This window comes from Melozone crissalis, unplaced genomic scaffold, assembly GCF_028551555.1.
Source record: "Melozone crissalis strain CALT ecotype California unplaced genomic scaffold, PUWL_Pcris_2 ptg000068l_1, whole genome shotgun sequence".
Lineage (NCBI taxonomy): Eukaryota > Metazoa > Chordata > Aves > Passeriformes > Passerellidae > Melozone > Melozone crissalis.
The window spans coordinates 12,993,716-13,012,623 of record NW_026535846.1 but is presented as its reverse complement, the minus strand read 5'-3'; the positions used below and the strand labels follow the sequence as shown (position 1 = coordinate 13,012,623).

Genomic DNA, 18,908 nt, shown 5'->3' with positions numbered 1-18,908 from the left:
GGAAAGGAGGGAATATACAACTTAGAGCATGAAACCCACACCTTTACAGTTATTTACTACTGAAATACAACAGGGATTTAGATTAATTTGATGATTTTTTGGTACAAATGCTCAACTGAAACAATGTTAGCAAATACAAGGGAAAAAGAGTCTGTTAACATCTGTGCAAAAGTATAAGTCAAAAACAAGGGAAAAAGAAAGCACATAGACTGTTAGAGGCCATACAAATCTCTTGTTGTGGATTTTGTCTTATTTTTAAAACACAGATTCCCAGGACAGATTTAGTGGTCTAAGTTGGTGAGGTCTGTGCTTCAGTAGTAGGGCTGGGAAACAGCTGGAGCAATTAATAGTTAATTCTGTAATTGTGCTTTGTATTTCCATTTGGGTATTAGTGCACTGTGTTTTATTTACATCTGGGAAAAGAAAGATTTATTCTTTCACCTTCCTGTGAAAAGTTATCTCTATAGCTGAAAATCTGCTACAAAAAAAGGTTATCCACTAAGATTGAGTAGTGAATCTCTGACTCAATGCTTGCTGTAAAAAAAAACTCCCATACACATAAAAAATATATGCTGGGCAATTGCAGGTAATGAACAGCTTCATAAAAGTCATAATGTACTGATGAACAATTTGCAAACAAAGAACTAAATTTGTTCTCAATTTGGATTAAACTATTCCTAGTAAAAAATTCAGGAGCTCTGTAGAGGAATTTAAATCAGCTGGTTAGTGCTGTATGAGCAGCATATTCTTTCACAAAGCCCCAGCACTGCTTTAACAAGACAGGGTTTAAGCAGGAAGCAGCCAGCCTTCCCTGGAGGCTGCAGGAAGACTGTGGAGCTGAAGGATCTGTGGGGTCTGAGTATGGGAAAGAATCAGCCAGAAGCCCACTGATGTTACATCGTGCTTCAGACTGATGTTAGAGAGACACTGTGAAAGTTCTGCTAGGTACTTCTCAAGTACCAGCACAAGTACTGTTTTAATAATTAAACTGTAAACTTAACAAACAGCATCCTGTGTTACAGGAATGAAAAGATGTTTTCTGCTTCAGGAAGGGAAGGCTAAATACTTCAGACATAGAAATTAATGGCCTCCAGTTTATAGGACCTTTCAATCTAAAAATAAAGAAGTAAAGCTTTATCCTTTGAACTGCTTTGCCACCAATTCAACATTTTATTTCAGTATTTATTCTGTACCTTTTTAAGCCTTCCAGGCTTGTGCACAGTGTAATTCTGAGAGAGGAAATCAAGTGTTTCTGGACAATGCACATCTTACTAAGCATAGGACAAAAATACACAGCAATTTTCCCTCATCCTGAGACAGCTCTTTATTTTGCTGATATTTTAAAATTAGCAGAATTACTCCATTTTAGGAATGATAATCTGGCAGGACAAATTCAAGGGACCTCCAGAGCAATGAATACATGGAGTACTGGTGCTCCCTGGATAGTACATCTGTTGCTGTGTCTGTTAACAGCACTGCTATAAGACTAAATCTTGTTTACATACAATAAAATAATCTTAATTCCATACAGAATTCCCTAACTACTGCACTAGCTATGTTTTACAATACAAACTGAACACTCATATCAAGGACGCACTGCTACAATAAAACCCCACTGTACTTGGTTACAAAGGTTTGTTTCATCCACCATATTTCAGTATTTCTACATAATTACACCTTATTTTATAATTTAAATAAGTTTCTTACTGTAAAAATCTAATGTTTTTCCAGTCTCAGTTTCAATAGCTGTCTGAGTACATTTATGTCAGTTTTTTCCCTAACCATTTTGCAGGATCTCATTATGGCAAGAAACAAAGCAACTGAAAACAGCAGTCAGCCTCTCACCACCACAGGCTTGTTCAGCATCATGGCTTCACTGAGGAAATCTGTGTATAACTTGCTTTTTCCCATTTGGGTTTTCTTGGTTTCTGAAACTACCAACAATTGACTATGTCAGAAGCATTCTCTTGATCCTCCCTTTAAAAACCATTCCAGGTATGTCAAATCTATCAAATTCATCCTGGACATTTTTCTGACTAGAGAATTCAAGCAACATAAAAAGCCTCCTGTGTGTGCTACTCAAAAGAATTACTGAAAATCTCTATAGCAGGACACACAAAGTATGCTGTCAGGAGCTCCAGGCTAAGGGGACTAGTGAAAAATCATCAAATCAGGGAAAGCAAGAGGAAGAGTTCTGCTTTCTGAGGCTATGCACAAAGGAAAAAAGTCAAAGCTGATGAGCAATCTAATTTAACTACCTTAAACCAGGTGGAAATTAAAGACAAAATTCAACCCTCCTGACCATAAAGAAGGAAATTTCACAAACCTTCCTCACAAATCTCTCCTTTGTATCCAGGGACACAGATGCAGACGCCCATGATGCAGGTACCATGGCCAAAGCAGGTTGGATCAATACACTGCTCTTCTGGAACATCACACTCTGCACCTTTCCAGCCATTTCGACACACACAGTGACCTTTCTCATATTCTCCATTTCCACTGCACAGCACTGGACAGGAATCTGAAGAAGGCAGATTGACCTTTTTAATGTATTTACATACTTACATAGATTAACATTTATTGCATTTATCGTTCTGTAAAATTGCTTTTCCACTCCAGCTCCTCAATTCTTCATTTGGTTCAAGGGTTGTCACAGACTGAAATCTCTGAACTAGGCAGTACAGCAGTAATACAATGTCTTTGTCTCCTCAGTCTCTCTTGTATACCTTAATTTTGACCAGAAATGGGATATCTTAAAAGATAAAACCAACTCTCACCTTGATTGGCCTCTGCAAAAAATTTGCAGGGGTGCCTGATTTTCAGTAAGATTAATATTTATTTCCTGTGAACTGAAGCAAGATCCTGCCTTTTTCTTCTAAGAAGCCTTAATATCATTGAAATTGTAGCCATTGCTGATCTGTATGTAAACCAAGAATGTGAAAGCTTACTTTTACAATCCAGTATCAATTTCTGAGCCAACTGAGTCTTAAAAAAATAAATCCTACATTTGAGGAGACATTGGGAAATCATGAGAATTTCTGGACATCACATGCAGTGGATAATGGATAATACTGACAGAAATATCTGAAACAGAAGTAAGCTCACTTAACATGCTTTTTTGCCTTAATGCTAGAAAACTGCCTCTAAGCTGCTTTAGGTTTCTTATCTGCACCCTATTCAAGTTAAGACTACAGAAGCATTTGATTTACTTATGTTTTCTCCAAAGTGAAACTGTTTGTCACTTTTAAGTAGCAGAAAACATTATGCTATGCTAACCACCTATTAAAAATGTATTTTACAATCACAGACAGGATGCAAAGGTGGATGGAGGAACCTATTAAATTTGAAAGTCAGGGAGGGAGAAGTGGTTGATCCGTGTTAACGCAAGTACAGCATAAAGAAACTTTCCACATGTGTGCTTGTACTGTATCTGCCATCTGGCTGGAAAAAGGAATTTAATCTCCTTTAATCACTTTGAATCTTTGCAAGCCCAGCAGTCACACACCATAATCATGATCCCTGTCATGCACCATGGGTCAGTTAATATGAGATTACCTTTTGCACAATCAGGACCAAGGAATCCTGGGAAGCAATGGCAGTGGCCTGAGATACATTCTCCATTCCCATTGCAATTAGTAGAGCAGTCATCCAGGATTTCTGTTTATTCAGGCAATTGTGCACAAAGAAAAACATAAATTGGTTAAATTTGAAATGAATGGCATCTTCACCTCACTCTGCAGGACACATCTCAACATACAAATAGGTGCAGAAGCAGTAAAAAGCCCATTTTCATTCACAGGGAGCATAAAACAAAACTCCTGTTCAAGCAGCTTACAAATATTTATTAGATTTTTTCTTGACAGCTTTGAGATAACAGGTGCATCATTTATATTACAACAAAAAGCTTTTAAAGTAAGTGTTCATGTAAAATTTACCACCATTAAAAGCACTGCAGGAACCTGAGCATTTGCTGAAAAATGTCCACCTTAAACACTTTCTTTTCTTGCTGAAGTAATTTGTTTGAAACCTGTTTATAGAGTAAATTGCCTTCTATCGTGTTCATTTGAACCATGTGAATTGAATCCCTTAGAGAAGGGCAGGATTTTCCACTTCTATACAATCAGATAAACAAAAAAATAATCTTTTGTACAGTGATGAAATTCAATGTGATAAAGAACTAAGAACTAGATTTGAAGGGAAAAACCTCCACTTTCAGTTCTGATCTTAAACCTGCCCATGTTTTATCTCACAGCTTTGGATATTAAGCCACTTAACCTCACACATCTGAGGACAGGCTCCTATCTGTACATGGATTAGCTGGTTCCAATTTACACATGTATTTCCTACAGGAATGCAGTGGATTCACTGATTTCTATGGATTTTCCATAAAGAATATAAAGTAAATTGAAGCTAAGATGATCCTTTGTGGGGAGCAGGTCACTGTCAGACCAGCTTCAGGACTGAGGGGCTCTGCAGCCCATGCAGGTGCTGGATGGGAGAAGGGCTCTTGGTGAAGTACCCCTGGCTATGGAAAATAGGAAACTTGACACCTTTCCCACAAAATAATTGAGGAGAGTGAATAAAAATCAGATATACAATTAATAATAATAAAAAATTTAAGTGTGTATATATATATGTATGTATATATATATATATATATATATATATATATATGATATAAGTATATTTTGATCATTATGGACACTTAGATAAGGATTAGCTCCTCTTGAAAGCTCCTATAGTTATATGAATTCATTCTTTTCAGGCTATCAGTTTTTACCAAAGAACAGACATTTGATATGCATCTGTTCACCAGATATCCACAACCTGTACACAGATGTCTGTTTCAAAGTTAAAAACCAGCTCATTTTTAGAATGAAGATTTTTTCACAGAAATGTTAGTCATTACTAATTTGGTTATATTAGTTATATAATAGTTATATTACTGTTCATTATCAACTCTTTTACTGCTCTATGTGTGCACTTGCCTGCCTTCTCTCAGTTTTCCTAGAATCACATGGCAAATGATCCCTACACTGACCTGAAGAATGAATGATTTTAGAAGCTATTTCCCCTCTGTGCAATGCCCACTTTGGGCTGCCCTTTCTTTAGTTAACAGAAGTACTTGAAGCATGTCACATTTTGCATGTAATTTACCCTCCTCAGGAAAGTCTGATCAGAATTTCAGTAAAAATCAATTTTGTACATAACTAACACGGAGCATCTTGAAATACAATCTGACAGATGCTGATGAGGGGCATGGCTGGTTCTCAGGAGCATTTGGCAGAGATGCATCCAAGCTCTTGCTCTGTTCTAAGGGTTTCTGGTCCTGGCTGATTCCTTTGTTGGCAGAGATGTCAAATATGACTAGACCAGTCTGGGTAAGAATAAGAAGAATGCCTTAAGGATATAGATTTTTTTTTTTTTTTGGTGGAAAAGAAGAAACAATCAAGTTATGATGCACATAAAGGACATAGATATATATCCTCTAGATATATAGATATAGATATCCTTGATATATATATCCTAGATATATATATCAAGGATATAGATTTTTTTTTGTGGAAAAGAAGAAACAATCAAGTTATGATGCACAGAAAACAAGGAGAAGATGATCCATAGGTTATGAAAACACAATAGCTGGCAGTATGCTCAAATGCACAAGCAGTAGAGCCTTGCAGCAGCACGAATAGACTTTTTCCCAAAAATATCTTCTTGCAGGCATTTTGAAGATGAAGCACAAGGATTCCTGCCTGCACTGTGGCTCACACACTTCCCCCTTTCATAGTCTCTTCTGCTTATTGGCCACAGAGGGGATGGAACATGAATTAAAGTCTGGCAATTAATTTCATTTTTGGGGCGGGGGGTGTGGGGAAGGGGAGGAGTAGGAGTTTTGCTACTAAATGAAATATTATTTAAACCCTCCTGTATAAACCCTGTCTTACAATAAAAATAAACAAGGGATCAGGAATTTGGACACTGGACCGGTTTTATGGTCTTTGTAGAGCATCTGCAAAGATGGTTCATAAATTGCCTGACTCTTATTTTCTCAGATGGAATTGAATAATGGCCTATTTTCTTGCAGAAGTTCAACTTTTTTGAACAGAGCAAATATGAAATTTTACACCAGAACTAGTCATTACAACTCTATCTCAATTTCTAATTTTTTTTCTTTTATGCAAGTCCTTCAGAATATGGGTATTTGAATCATATTGTCCTGCTCTGCAAGGTGTTTACCACACAGTAAAAATAGTACCCACTTGCTCTCAAGAGCAGATGGCACGTCCATTACTAGTAAAGACATCTTGCTCGACATATGGTAGAACAGGTTAACTAAAGGGTATAGTGGTTAAAGTCTTGCAGCAAACTGAGACTGTCATAAATACAACACTTCACCTAAATTTACATTCCAAAAAAGCCCTATGTGTGAGGACTGCTCACTCACAACACCTACATCTGCAAACACTTGCCCACCTATGCATGTTAAAAAGGCAGGAGGAATCTCATATGCAACCAGGACACTGCCTCCTGTATTTGTCCTCTGTATTCCAAACAAAAATGGTGCATTTGAGTAACTGCATAAAAAACCAGCATCTATCCATCAAACAACACTCACAAACAAATCCACAAAAGATTTTCTAAATTACAGCTGACTAAAATACTGGAAATAAAGACTTAAAGCCTGGATAATTTTTGTAGGATTTATGGCCCACATAAGTAGAGACGGCAGATATAATCTCTCTTACTTGGAAAAAAATAACACCAGAAATCATTCAAGCATTTAAGCTATCATATAAAAATCTTAACACATGAAAACTTCACACTTAATTTGATAACATCCATCTGTAATATACAAATATTGCTATTTGTCTAATACTGGCTTAACACGATGTTGCTCCACTGAGGTTAATTAAACTAAGTTGAAATAAAACATATTTAAGAGAATACTTAAGAGGAGCTAGAATACATCAAATACATCTTTGAAATGTAATAATCATCATAATAATAATTATATAGTGATTTTTCTTACCAATGGCTGTAGTTAGTACAAACACTTGCTCTACTTTCTTTCCATCATTGTAGAATGCCATATGCCAAGCTCCTTGATCCATGTACTCGATGAAACCTGTCTCTTGCAGGGAAGTCAAGATCAGGTTCCTGGGAGCTTGCTGAGACTCCTCTGAGTTTTTTGGTTCCTGTTTAATTAACTGTTTTCCATCCATCAGTTTTACAAAATCAAACTGAAATAATAATGAGCAAAAATTAACCACCTAGCAAATATTCATGAATCTACTCTGCATGTCTCCTTCAAACATGAATTAACAGTTGAAATCTTAAGAGGAATTGCCTAAGTATTCACCAGTGTAGACAGCAATTACATAACCTAGTCAATTTGGCTTAAGTTTACATACAGAAAGCATTATCATAGTTCAGAAATGTGGCATCAAAACTGGTATAACTGGTATGGCAGGGTAAAATCAGACTTGCTACACTAGATACAGCAGATTAAGTCCAAAAATTACATCTCTTCAATGGGAATAATTCCAAAATTCCCAAAGTGTAGTGCCTGTGCTATGCAGCTATTCATCTCAAATGCCAAGAGCAGATTAAAAACCTGTAGTTGTTTATCAGATTTTTAAATCCTTAATCCCCTTGATATCACTATCAGATATCAAAACCTCAATATACTTTTTCTTTATATTTAATTTTAGTAATGCAAATAAGCATATATTTTTTTACAGGAAAGTTCTTAATACCAGGTGGATGCTGACAACTTCAATGCCTGTTAACCTCAAAGCACCAGAGATTTCTATGAATCCCTATCCAAGAAATACACATATTTCTCTAGGTTTTTAGGCATTCTGATTTTCAGTAAACTTCATTGTCAGCTGAACGGAAGATCCAGCTTCAATTAAAGTCAGTGACACCTGAAAGTGCATATTTCCAATATCAAAACTCTAGTAAAAATTTTTTGAGGTTAGAGTAGATGATGTCCAGTGGTCCATTATAGACAATCTTTCCATGATTCTACATATGTTTATCACACTCTGTGGAGTGTGATCCTGCTATAAAGAAAGATTAAAAATTTACTATCCATAAAAATGACAGCTTCATATGCCAAATACATTAGGCCTAAACAAAAAAGCAGGATGTGACCAGCAATATTGCATGTGACTGCTTAGCTAGATTTTCTCTTGCAAAATCCCCAGGAGTACGCACTCAAAAATAATTTTGATCTTAGCAACCAGAGACAGTTTTTTCCTTTTCTATTAACTCTTTAGACTGACTGTGCAATCCATTTGTTTTAAGGGAATCATATAAAAATTAAAGCATTTTCAAGTGAACTGGAATTTCATCACTTGCATGGAAGACACTGGATTTATGCAGCAGGACAGTGTGTACCTGTTCAGCCTCCCAGTCAGTCACATCCCCGGGGTCACAGCTGCTGACCTGTCTGCTCTGACACTGTGCTCTGGGAGAGCATGGTTTGAGATATTGCCAGAGCTCAGTAAAAAGAAAAGGATAACCAGACTGGTTACTGCCACTCCCTCCCTCCCTCTCTGCTTTTAAAGCGTGTTGTGAACACTCCTGTCCACTGCTGATTGAAAATGTAAGTGTGATAGAATCAGGATCATTTCCAATTACCTGAGTGTGAGTAGGTGGGATGTTTCTTCTGCCATAAATCCCCAGCAGAGAATCCTTTGCCAGTGAAATGTTGAATTTCAGGTACACGGGGTGATGTATGGTAATTTGGAAGCGCCAGAATAAGCCAGGTGGGATGGTCTGCATAACCTGTGCTCCAATCTCCACTTCTCCCGTGTCTATGGCCCGGCCCTTCTGAAACACTGATTTTCCAGAAACAAACAAATAGCCAGTTGAGTATTTACAGAAGAGAGAAGGTTACAAGGTATAAACATGCCTTAGATATATTGGAGTATACAAAAATCAACTCCTAACACCGATAATTTCATTTTTTATTCAACAAGTCAGAAAACACAAACAAACATGAACAACATATTTCCAACAAGTCCCACGGCATATTTTTTGTCATGATTTTTGCTGATTATGAACACTTTACTGATTATGAAAAGGTCGAACTGCTGCTGTGTAAACCATGGTCTTTGCCCATCAACTATGCAACCAAAACACATTTAACTGTGAGTACACAGAGCTAGGACAGTGGGAAATTCTCCCTCTGGCACAGATTTCTGACTGCTGCTGAAGGGGCATCGCAGAAGCTACACAAATGGTCCCCAGTGAGGACAGAAAATCCATCAAACATGGTAGTTCAGAGCCCCTGTCCAAGGCCTGGATTTCTATTAATCACCACTCCTAATGGTTTTATTATGGTAGTGTTAATCTAGTCCTGAAGAAGTGAAGAACATCTGTTCTGGCTTGGTCTTCATGAAAGCATAATAGGGGCATGAAGACAGGCAAAGGCACTCTGAAGATAAAACTGGCATAATTTCATAATGCTGGACAATAAATGTGCAGACATCTACAATGTGTACCTTCACACGTGTGTTAGAGTGCTGAAAAACAAAGTGAAATGGAAAGCATAAGGAAGACTCTGCCAAACTAAATTTGAGCTGGCTTGCTTTGCTGGCTTATATGCCATCTTTATGTTTTTTACTGCCTGTCTGTGATCAGCATTGTGACATGCTGCAAATCCTGACCCAATCCTGCTAACATTTGAGCTAATTCCACTGAAAGGTTTGTAAAACTCTCTTGACATTTCCATACTCTGAACTACGGTAAAAGCAGGATAGTGTGTGGCATTAGAGGACAAGTCAGGAGAGGATTGAATTCAGCAGCCATACCCATCTATGCTTCATTTCATTCCAGAATCACAATGAAAAATAACCAGGAGCAAAGTGACTGGAGCCCCATCTTTTAAAATACATGGATATTTATATCTAAACCAACATAATGTACATGAAATTTTATAAATCACCCCTGGAAAAGAAAACAGCAGCAGTAAAGCTAGGGCCAGCTTTTGCCTGAGTGTGTTAATAGCAAAGCCCCTCTGTGGGACCTTACATAGGCTTTAACTAGCGTAGGAAGTACTTAGCATTCTTAATGAATAGAGATTTAATTTACAAGGTAGGAGTAATTCTCAGGGCACCAGATCTTCCAGCTTTACAGCTGCTTTGTGTCATCAAACCCACAGCAAGAATGAGGGACTAACTTATAACACCTCACCATGTAAATACATCTATTTTTAGAGTAGGAACTTGCAATATAGTACTCTAAAAATACAACACTTAGTTTTTGAGTTAAAGTATTTCCAAATTGCTACTTGAACAATGTTCAAGATGAGACTACTTCTGCCCAACTTGAAAAAATTTTCATAGAAAGAATTTTTAGTGGCCTTCATAGAAAAAATTTTGAATATTGAGTTTTGAAAAGAGAATTAAACTTTCTCTGTTGTACAATGAAAGTGGATCCCTTTCCACCCCAATCCATAAAAGATCCTACTTGGCTTATGTAAATTTAAAAACCTACTCCCCTATTTCCAATACTCTAGAGATATTAAATCTTAATGATTCTTTGCAAGCAATTACCCTGGGTTAAGTAAAACACTATGGGTTTTTTTGATGATATTGATACATGGTAATTAATATGATTCAATTACAAGACAATAGAGCACTAAGTAAAAAGCCAAGGGTACAGTATAATGTTTGAAGTTAAAGACATTACTGGTCAGTGTTCAAGGTCTTTAACATACAGCAACTGCTTCTCGTATTGTGGAGTGAGAAGGTCTGTTTCCTTGTTGAAAAGAAAAAGTGTTATGTTGTCATTCTGGCTGAATTCTCACTAATTGATATAATCAAATTATGCTGAATATCATATTAGTGTTGCGATGTACCTTGGAAGTTTTTCCCCATTTGGCTGAATACCTTTGCTTTAGCAATAATTTAATATAAGCTTAAAAAACCCAGATTCAATTATATGTACATATATCTCCTCCCCTTGGAGAGAAGTGCAGGCTGCTGTTCACAATGCTAACAGGAAAATACACATACTGTCTGCCCCTACTGACAGGATGCAGCCACAGAATCCCCACCTTTCAAATGTTAATTTTTCACACAACCACAGAGCATGGAAAGGCCTTTGTAGGAGTCATGTCTGAAATGCATATTTTCATCTTCACTGTGCCACTCTGCTTTCTTTACAGAAAAATAATTTAGCTTTGTTTCTGTGTTTAGTTGAACTACGCAGGTATTTGGCTGTACAAAAAAGGCACCTGAAAACACACTCCTCACAGACTATGCTTCTGTACTTTTTTGCTCTTTCTTGAAAAAGTCCAAAATAAGCTTTTAAAGTTACAGCACTGCAATACAATTCTGCTTTTGTTGTAAAACCAATTTTTTTTTTATGACAAAGTATCATTTAATTATCTGTATTCAATTCCTTGTACAGCTCCAATCTTGCCAACTGGGGTATTAATTCTCCCCTATGCTTTCTAAGCACAATTTCCTCAGAAGTCTAAAACAGAAGATAGATTCCTAATCACAGCTTTCTCTTGGCTTCAAGAAAGAAAAACTCTGAACAGCGTGGTGCCAATTACCTCCACAAGAATATACCCACATGCTTATTACTACTGATCCTGAAACAATCAATTTCCTTGTACTCCCCTGATAAATACCAGCATCAATAGGATATCTGACTTTTTAATCACATTACTACATATTAAAATGTTAACTCGTGTTAACTCATAGCTGTGGGTCAGTATGTTATAAAGTGACTTCTTGAAGAAATTTGACTTCCTGGTTTAAATTATTGATTTTCATTAAAAGATTAGTTTAAAATATACACTTGCAAAGTCTGGAAAAGCATTCTGTACTGCTGCATTGAGTTAGGAAAATGTGACATCACCAGTATCTGACAGCAGTTATTTATTCCTGTGAAATTACATCAGAGGCTTTAAGTTTACAGGCAAAGCATCAACTTTCTGTGGTTCCTGCTGTAGGGAAAGGAGTTGCCTGTTTCCAAGTCCTCCTTTTCATCACTTCTAGATGGAGAATTTGTTAGGAGGACTGGGAATAAAATTACTGATATATATTAAAAGTGATGGAGAGAAAAGAAAATGAGCAAAGACTAGCCAGAGTCAGCCTATGCAAGTACTAATTCCACATAATTTTCCCTGTGTTTTCCCAAGTGTATACTCCTTGCTATCTTAAACTCTGGATTACATGTTACCCCCAAAATGTGAAAGGGGCCAAGTGAGACAACAGTGCAGATCTATTCCTGACCTCTGAAACTGCTGGATAAGCCCTCAGTGAAATGGCTCTGCTAGCACAGGACTCTGCTCTTTAGTGCTGTGGGGGAGTTGTGTAGCTACACTAAAAACTGGGATTCCCAGGGACAAGGCAGGCGGTTTGCATTTTTACCTACTTCACTCTTTATTGACTTGCATATCTATTCCAACTATCTAACTTTGAAGATTTCTGATGTTTTTGATGTTTTTCTACACATCCTTCTTTGGAAGCCAAATGCATTGGAAAAGCTTTTATTATATCTGTAATACATTGACAAAATGATTTAACACAGTTGAGGAGAACTATTTGAGGCATTTTCTATGGTGTACCAGGACAAAAATACAAAAGTGTATAAAACATTTTCTACAACTCATTCTACAATCCATTCTAAAGGATGAAATAATGGAAAACAACATCATTGTCTCCTTACATGTACTTCTACTGTTCATTTATCTAATATGATCTGTATCCAGTTGTGCCACACTGATTTGCAAGATTATTGATGTGTGGTGCAATCTTCCTCCTGGAGGGCCTGGTACAACAGTGTTCCACTTTGTTGCCTATTTTCAGCCATGGATCTTACCCAGAACACACAAAATCAGATCCCTGCTCTGCTCTAAAATTTGAAAGCTCTGTAAGTCTCCTATCACTGCAGAGCTACCAGTACAATTTTACTTTTCTCCTAACAACTGGAAAGATTAGGTTTCATATTCCACTCCCATTCCCTTTGATCTGATCTGATTTATCCACATTTTCTGTGTACCATAAAAAGAAATGGGAAGGCCATTTTCTTTTTATGGTCAGAAAGCATTGTCATGATGGCTGATGGGAAGCACGGGCCAGAGCATGTGACTAGTACTGGAGCAGGTGATCAAACAAAAAAACCCATCAAATTACAGGACTTAAGAGGAAGGAATTGCACATCTCAGACAGATCCTTCTCTCTGTTTCACACCCTGGCTGCACAGCCCACTCCTTTCCTATCCTAGCTCAGGCACTTCAAGAGCTCTGGTTCAGCCACTTCTTTGGCAGAAGATGATGTGCATTCCTTAACAAAGCCATTTTCTGCTGCCATGAAGGACTGATGTGGCTGGGCTGTGCAGGTGACAATCCCTGCAGTGGGCACAGGGACACAGCGAGCTGCAGAGGGAGGTGGGAGGGCAGAGCAGGGCTGTGCCCCTGGCAGCAGGGAGCTGCCACACTGGCTCAGGCATTTTGTGAGAGCTGTGGGAGATTCCTGGGAGCTGATTCACTGTGACTGGGTCAGCTGGGATGTGACAGGATGCTGTGCTTTAGCTTAAACTTCAAGAACTGAATGCTTTGAAAAGCATTAAGATTTCTACTCTTCTGCACTTCTGACTTGTCAATATAAGGAGGTTCCCTTTGCCTGAGACTGACTTTGGTCTGCAAGACAGGCACAGTGTCAAGCCCTCTGCACAAGAGGGAAGAAGGAAAATATGGTTTCCCCTTCCTTGTCTCAAGACAGAAGCCAAACACTCTCATCTCTTCTCTCACTGTGCTACTGAACCTTCCTTTTCTAATGGGCTGGGTGCTAATTTCAGAGAGAGTTCTGCTAAAGGAACCTATCTGGTTATGGAATTTTCTTACCTGTTTAAAAATTATACTAAAGAAGATCGAACCTGAACTGAAAATACTGTCAAAATGTAGACTATACAGTATCTGAAGAGCAGTAATGTTTAACTATTCACCATCTGCCTCCTTCTCATTTACACTTACCTTTTTTTTCTGTTTTATCTGAAGTTTTTCCTCCGATTGGTGAGTAAGTAGTATCCATGGATTCTGTTCCTCTATTTCCTTTGCTAACTCCATTTTCATAGAGCTGCCCTTCCACAGGCTGTAGTTGCCAGGTTAAACCAAACAAGTGTACTGCTGCAAAAAAATGAAGACCAATTAATTGGTGTCTAAACTACAGCACCTTCAGTGAGACTACGAAAGAATGCTATGACCCAGTTTCTGCAAAGTCAAGTATTACTTTATTCTGTTAGTAATAAATCAGAATTTCAAGGGGGCTAATGAGCAATTTACCATTTTACCTTAAAACTCTATGTTTAATTAGTTTCCACACTTTCTTCTGGAGCTCAGCCAGGTTAGGGTGATGCATTTCTGCAGCAATTAATGGAATTACTTGCACTTAAAAGGATAACAGTTGAATAAATTCAATGTTGTGTGATAGATTATAAAACTATATCAGTGTTGTCCCTCAGCTTTTGACTGTTAAAGATCTTAGATTTTGTTGACAAAAACAATGACACCAACTAAAACATCTCACCTTTCCAATCCAGTTTGAAGTGAAACTGTGCCCACTGCACTCTGAAACCCTTTCATTTAGGTTAACATTAGCAAAAACTAACTCTTACTTACTGGTTACTTACTTAACCAGACAGTCTAGAACTGCACTGCAGATAAAAAGCTGCCTCTACATCTAAAATATATTCAATTATTTAACAACACAAATGGACAGAAATATAGTTGTTATATGTACAAGGAAAATTACTAAATAATCCTTTTTAGAAGTTATAAACTATCTTTTTTGCCATATGCAGAGGCTGCCTACTCTACTTTGCCTGCAGAGCCATTCATGTTTTCTGCTTTCCCTTCTTTCTTTCTGATCTGAGGCCTTGAAGGATGGTAGGAGAAAGATAGCAACAGAGGATCTTATTTTAGTACAACATGACAGTACTGCAGTTAGTCTAGACAATTGCTTAGGTCTTAGTGAGAAGGGCAAATTATTCCAAGGAAGAGGTTGCCTTAGCATTGAAGCAGCTCAGCAGGGAGGACTGATGACCCATTAAAATATGGATTGAGGATGATCCCCACTGAGGAGCTGAAATTGTCACATGAAGAGCAAAGCCTGAGCACCAGCTCTTTAGCCACATGCAGCAATTTGCACTGAGTAGGATCTGACCACAGTGGGAGCCTACAAGGCAATATATTTGCTCTTCCCGAGCCATGTAGGAACCTCAGAGACTCCCAGGAGAAATAAGTGTGATCTAGAATAGGTCTTGCATTAAGAAAGTACAGGGTTTTATTCTGCACTTGTACATACTTCAAGGAAAATATCTCAATACAACCAGAAAACTTGGAGTCCATTTCCCATGTGTTTGGTCACAAGTCTCCTTTGCACACTGAAAAGTTAAATTATAAAAATTCAACAAAATCCCAAGCCTTGAATGGATTCCTGCCCAGGGCTTGGGAACACTACTACAAGAATGTAAAGCTGCCAAACTACAGTCATTAATTCCAGATCTGTGTACTCCAGGGTCACCCAACTACAGATACAAGACCCAAATCAAGCAAATGAGAGCATTACTGCTGAATTAGTGAGGTGACGTATTTGAGAGAAATTTACTGCATCTCAAACCACTGACTCACCATCAGATCTGGACTCTGGAGACTGGGCAGCACATACCCACCCCCCAGAAGAGATATTAGAAGGATCCTTCTACGCTTTCTGGTGTCAGTGGTGAGATCTCAAGCCTGAATTGCTCCATATTCTATGGTCTTGAAATCACCAAGGGACCACGATAATACTTTGAAAAGTGTCTTGCAGTCAGATCACACAGTTAAGGTCTGAGTTTTGAGATTCTTACTGTGAGACAGATCACTGCCATGTACAACAAAAAGCAGCCTTGACATCTCTAGAGTAAGTGCTCTTACTCCTGACTTGAGCTTCTGGACGTTATTATTATTTAAAGAGTCATTAACAAAAAAGAGAACACAGTTCAATGAGACTGATAGCTAATGAATGCACATTTCATTTATACTAATGCAAAAAATTATATAAGCACTTGAAACAGATTACTGGAAGCAAAACTCAACTGCCCACATCAATAATAAGCTTTTAGTGGTTATGGAATCCTGAATATGATATTGTTTCTTTCTTACACTATTCCCATTGTTGTTATTATTCATTTCCTACGACAGCATTTGCACATGCTGCAGAGGGTAGGTCACAAAGCCAGGGCTGAATGTTTTCCTTAGTGCCTGCCCCTGCTCCATCACACACTCTGCTTACATTATCATCCACTCAACAATTCCAGTCCTTTACTGGCTTTGTCTTCCCTCAGGCTGGGGAAGTGCTGTTGTTTTTATAGCTTGTGCCAAAGCTTGGCAAGCTGCAAAACGATCTGTATCTATGTTTGACAGTCAGCTTCCTCCCTGGAAACACCAAGTGCATGGCACAGAGGATGGCTCTGCCAGCTCGGATGTCTCATCCCCAGGAGCTGACACGGGGCACCAGACTGGGCTACACAATGGGCACCTCTGAGGGCTGTACAGCAAAGCACATGGCTGGGAAAATAAGGTCTGCATGAACTGATCTGAATGACTTCGAACACTGCAGAAACCCAGTCACCTTGCAGTCTTAAAACCATTCCAATTTTTATTACATTAATTATAGCTATTGAGGAGTTACCTTCAGATCCAGGTGACACTCTGGGACTAACCAGACCACAAACACCAGTGAAGGCATTAATTCCGAGAGATACTTTATTCAGAAGTTAACTATAGATATTTATTTAGCAGACACAGAGCCCTCCCTAACCTCTTCATTTCTGTGATACTTTTCTTTTACCCAGGGTATACAAAATTCCTATGGAGCTTTTTTCCTACAACATATGTACAGTTATTTCACCAAATAAGATTACATAAAACTTTCAAATCTCCATCTCTCAAATCTCTTTAGAAATAAGTAGGCATGTACTGAATTTCATTAAAAAGCTCAAAAGAACTTATCTTTTGAATTATTTGCCCTTTGATTTTTTTTTTCTATTGGATTTCTGGCTTTTACAAAAAAGGGCACAGAAAATGCTGTGCAATTCAAATGTGGGCCACAATGTCACTTCCCCCAGCATAAATCCATTTGCAAGGTTCTCAGCTGTATTTCCCAAGTGTAATGCCCAGGTGTAAGCTCCTACTCCACAGAACAAATAGGAGATGATACCATCACTCTGTCTAACTTAGCCTAACTCAGGGCTGGGTAAGGAGGAGGGAGATTCACTTTCTGATCAATGTCTCTGTCCTTTCCTCCCAGCTCAACCTTCTGAAGACCTTGACTGCAGCACCCTTGAGGGCTGACTAACAGTATGAAACCCACCATTAGGGCTAAGGATGCATTAGATGATGCAGCTCAACTTCACACAGAACAGCCCTTGAAGTTTGATGACTACACTTACAGAAGGAGCAAAAGCTACTCTGGCTCTCCCTATCTGGCATTCCAAAAAATTTCTGCAATCACCTACCCTGTATTTTGCAGCACCTAAAACACTTCAGGTACTGGTGGGGTGTGTAAAATCACTGCTGAGCTGCTACAGTTCCAGGCAATACCCAAGGGCCAGCAGACAAATGGAGATGAAACAGCTTATTAGCTGGCATGATTGCAAAATTCACACTCCTGTTAGGAGGAGCTGTGGTGAGTCAGCAGGAGCATCAGACCCTAACTTCCATCAGTTGGCCTAACCAAACCTCTCCTCTGACAGCAATATTCTCCCTGCTGGGAGGAACTGCACTCATCTGAAGAGATATTCTTTTTTTCTTGGCCTGCTGAAGGCCCAGTATAATCCCCTGTAAATAATGACATCATTACTTTGCTCTGTGCAATCTATGAGTTGCACGTTGCCATGACCAGACTTGTCCATTGCTTTCACTGAGGTGATCTGGAGGCAAAATTAATCTGAAGGCAAAATTTGATCCTCGTTACACAATGTGGGGAGATAGGGCTTACATGATGGATACTACCATACCTATATTTCATTTATATTTTATTAGATAGCCCTTATAAATTCAAAGTCTGTGATAAAATTCTAATACAAAAGTTGGCACAGATTTTTTTTTTTTTAAACATGCATTATGAATGTTATGGCAAAAGCTAAATTTGGAGGAGTCTGTAGTCTGTGGATTAGAAGAAACTGGAGGATGCCACAGGATCATGATGAACCTAAATGTTTTCCTCAGCCACGCTGCCCTGGCCAGGCCACACCGTGGAGCTGTGCAGGGTAATTTTAAATGACCTCTTTCTAGTACAGAAGATCCTAGTCATAGTACAGAGCTTTTCTTAGGTAAATTATTGTGCTTCTTAGGTAAAAAAAAAAAAATTATTAGGTATAAAACAGATCTCTTGCAGAAAAAGAAATATTAAAGGCCTACATCATCTAACCTTTCAATAAATTTCTTTCATGGAATGTCTCAGCAAAGAGATGAAAAGTAAGTGTAACTTTATGCTGCCTAAGGGATTTTCCCCCCTCAGAGGCAGGTTTCTGTTGCTTCATATTACTGCTGTAAGTAAAACCAGTAGGGCCATGTTCAGAACAAAAGCTTGAGTCTTCATCTCTGAAGTAACTGACCAGATCACTTATTTTGTTCAACATTTAAACAGAAAAACCTGAGAGTTCCAGACCGACTACCTCAGTCCCCACAATTCTACTGCATACTCAGGTAAATATCCACAAAAATACAAGCAATTTTTTCAGAACTCGCTCTGTAAACTGGATTAACCTGCCATCTGCTAGGAAGCCAGTGATCTAATTTAATTTATTCTTATCTACCTTCTGTGTAAGCACAGCTTGTCAACTCCAGTGCTACATGTTTGGCAGAATGTGAATAAGAGCCTTGGCTCCAGTGCAAAAGA

At 38.3% G+C, this 18,908-nt stretch overlaps 1 protein-coding gene across 7 annotated transcripts in view; it reads right to left on the bottom strand.

The window, feature by feature from the left end:
• TENM1 (teneurin transmembrane protein 1) overlaps positions 1-18,908 on the bottom strand; it is a 775,300-nt gene that overhangs the window by 118,470 nt on the left and 637,922 nt on the right. For 6 of the 7 annotated variants that reach the window (XM_054289924.1, XM_054289930.1, XM_054289931.1 and 3 more), the window contains 5 exons: positions 14,000-14,152; positions 8,647-8,846; positions 7,031-7,241; positions 3,556-3,657; positions 2,327-2,521 (listed from right to left, as the gene is read on the bottom strand). In XM_054289924.1, the coding sequence (XP_054145899.1) occupies positions 2,327-2,521; positions 3,556-3,657; positions 7,031-7,241; positions 8,647-8,846; positions 14,000-14,152 (861 nt within the window). The remainder of the gene's footprint in view (positions 1-2,326; positions 2,522-3,555; positions 3,658-7,030; positions 7,242-8,646; positions 8,847-13,999; positions 14,153-18,908) is intronic. The other variant, XM_054289929.1, reaches the window with a different exon arrangement.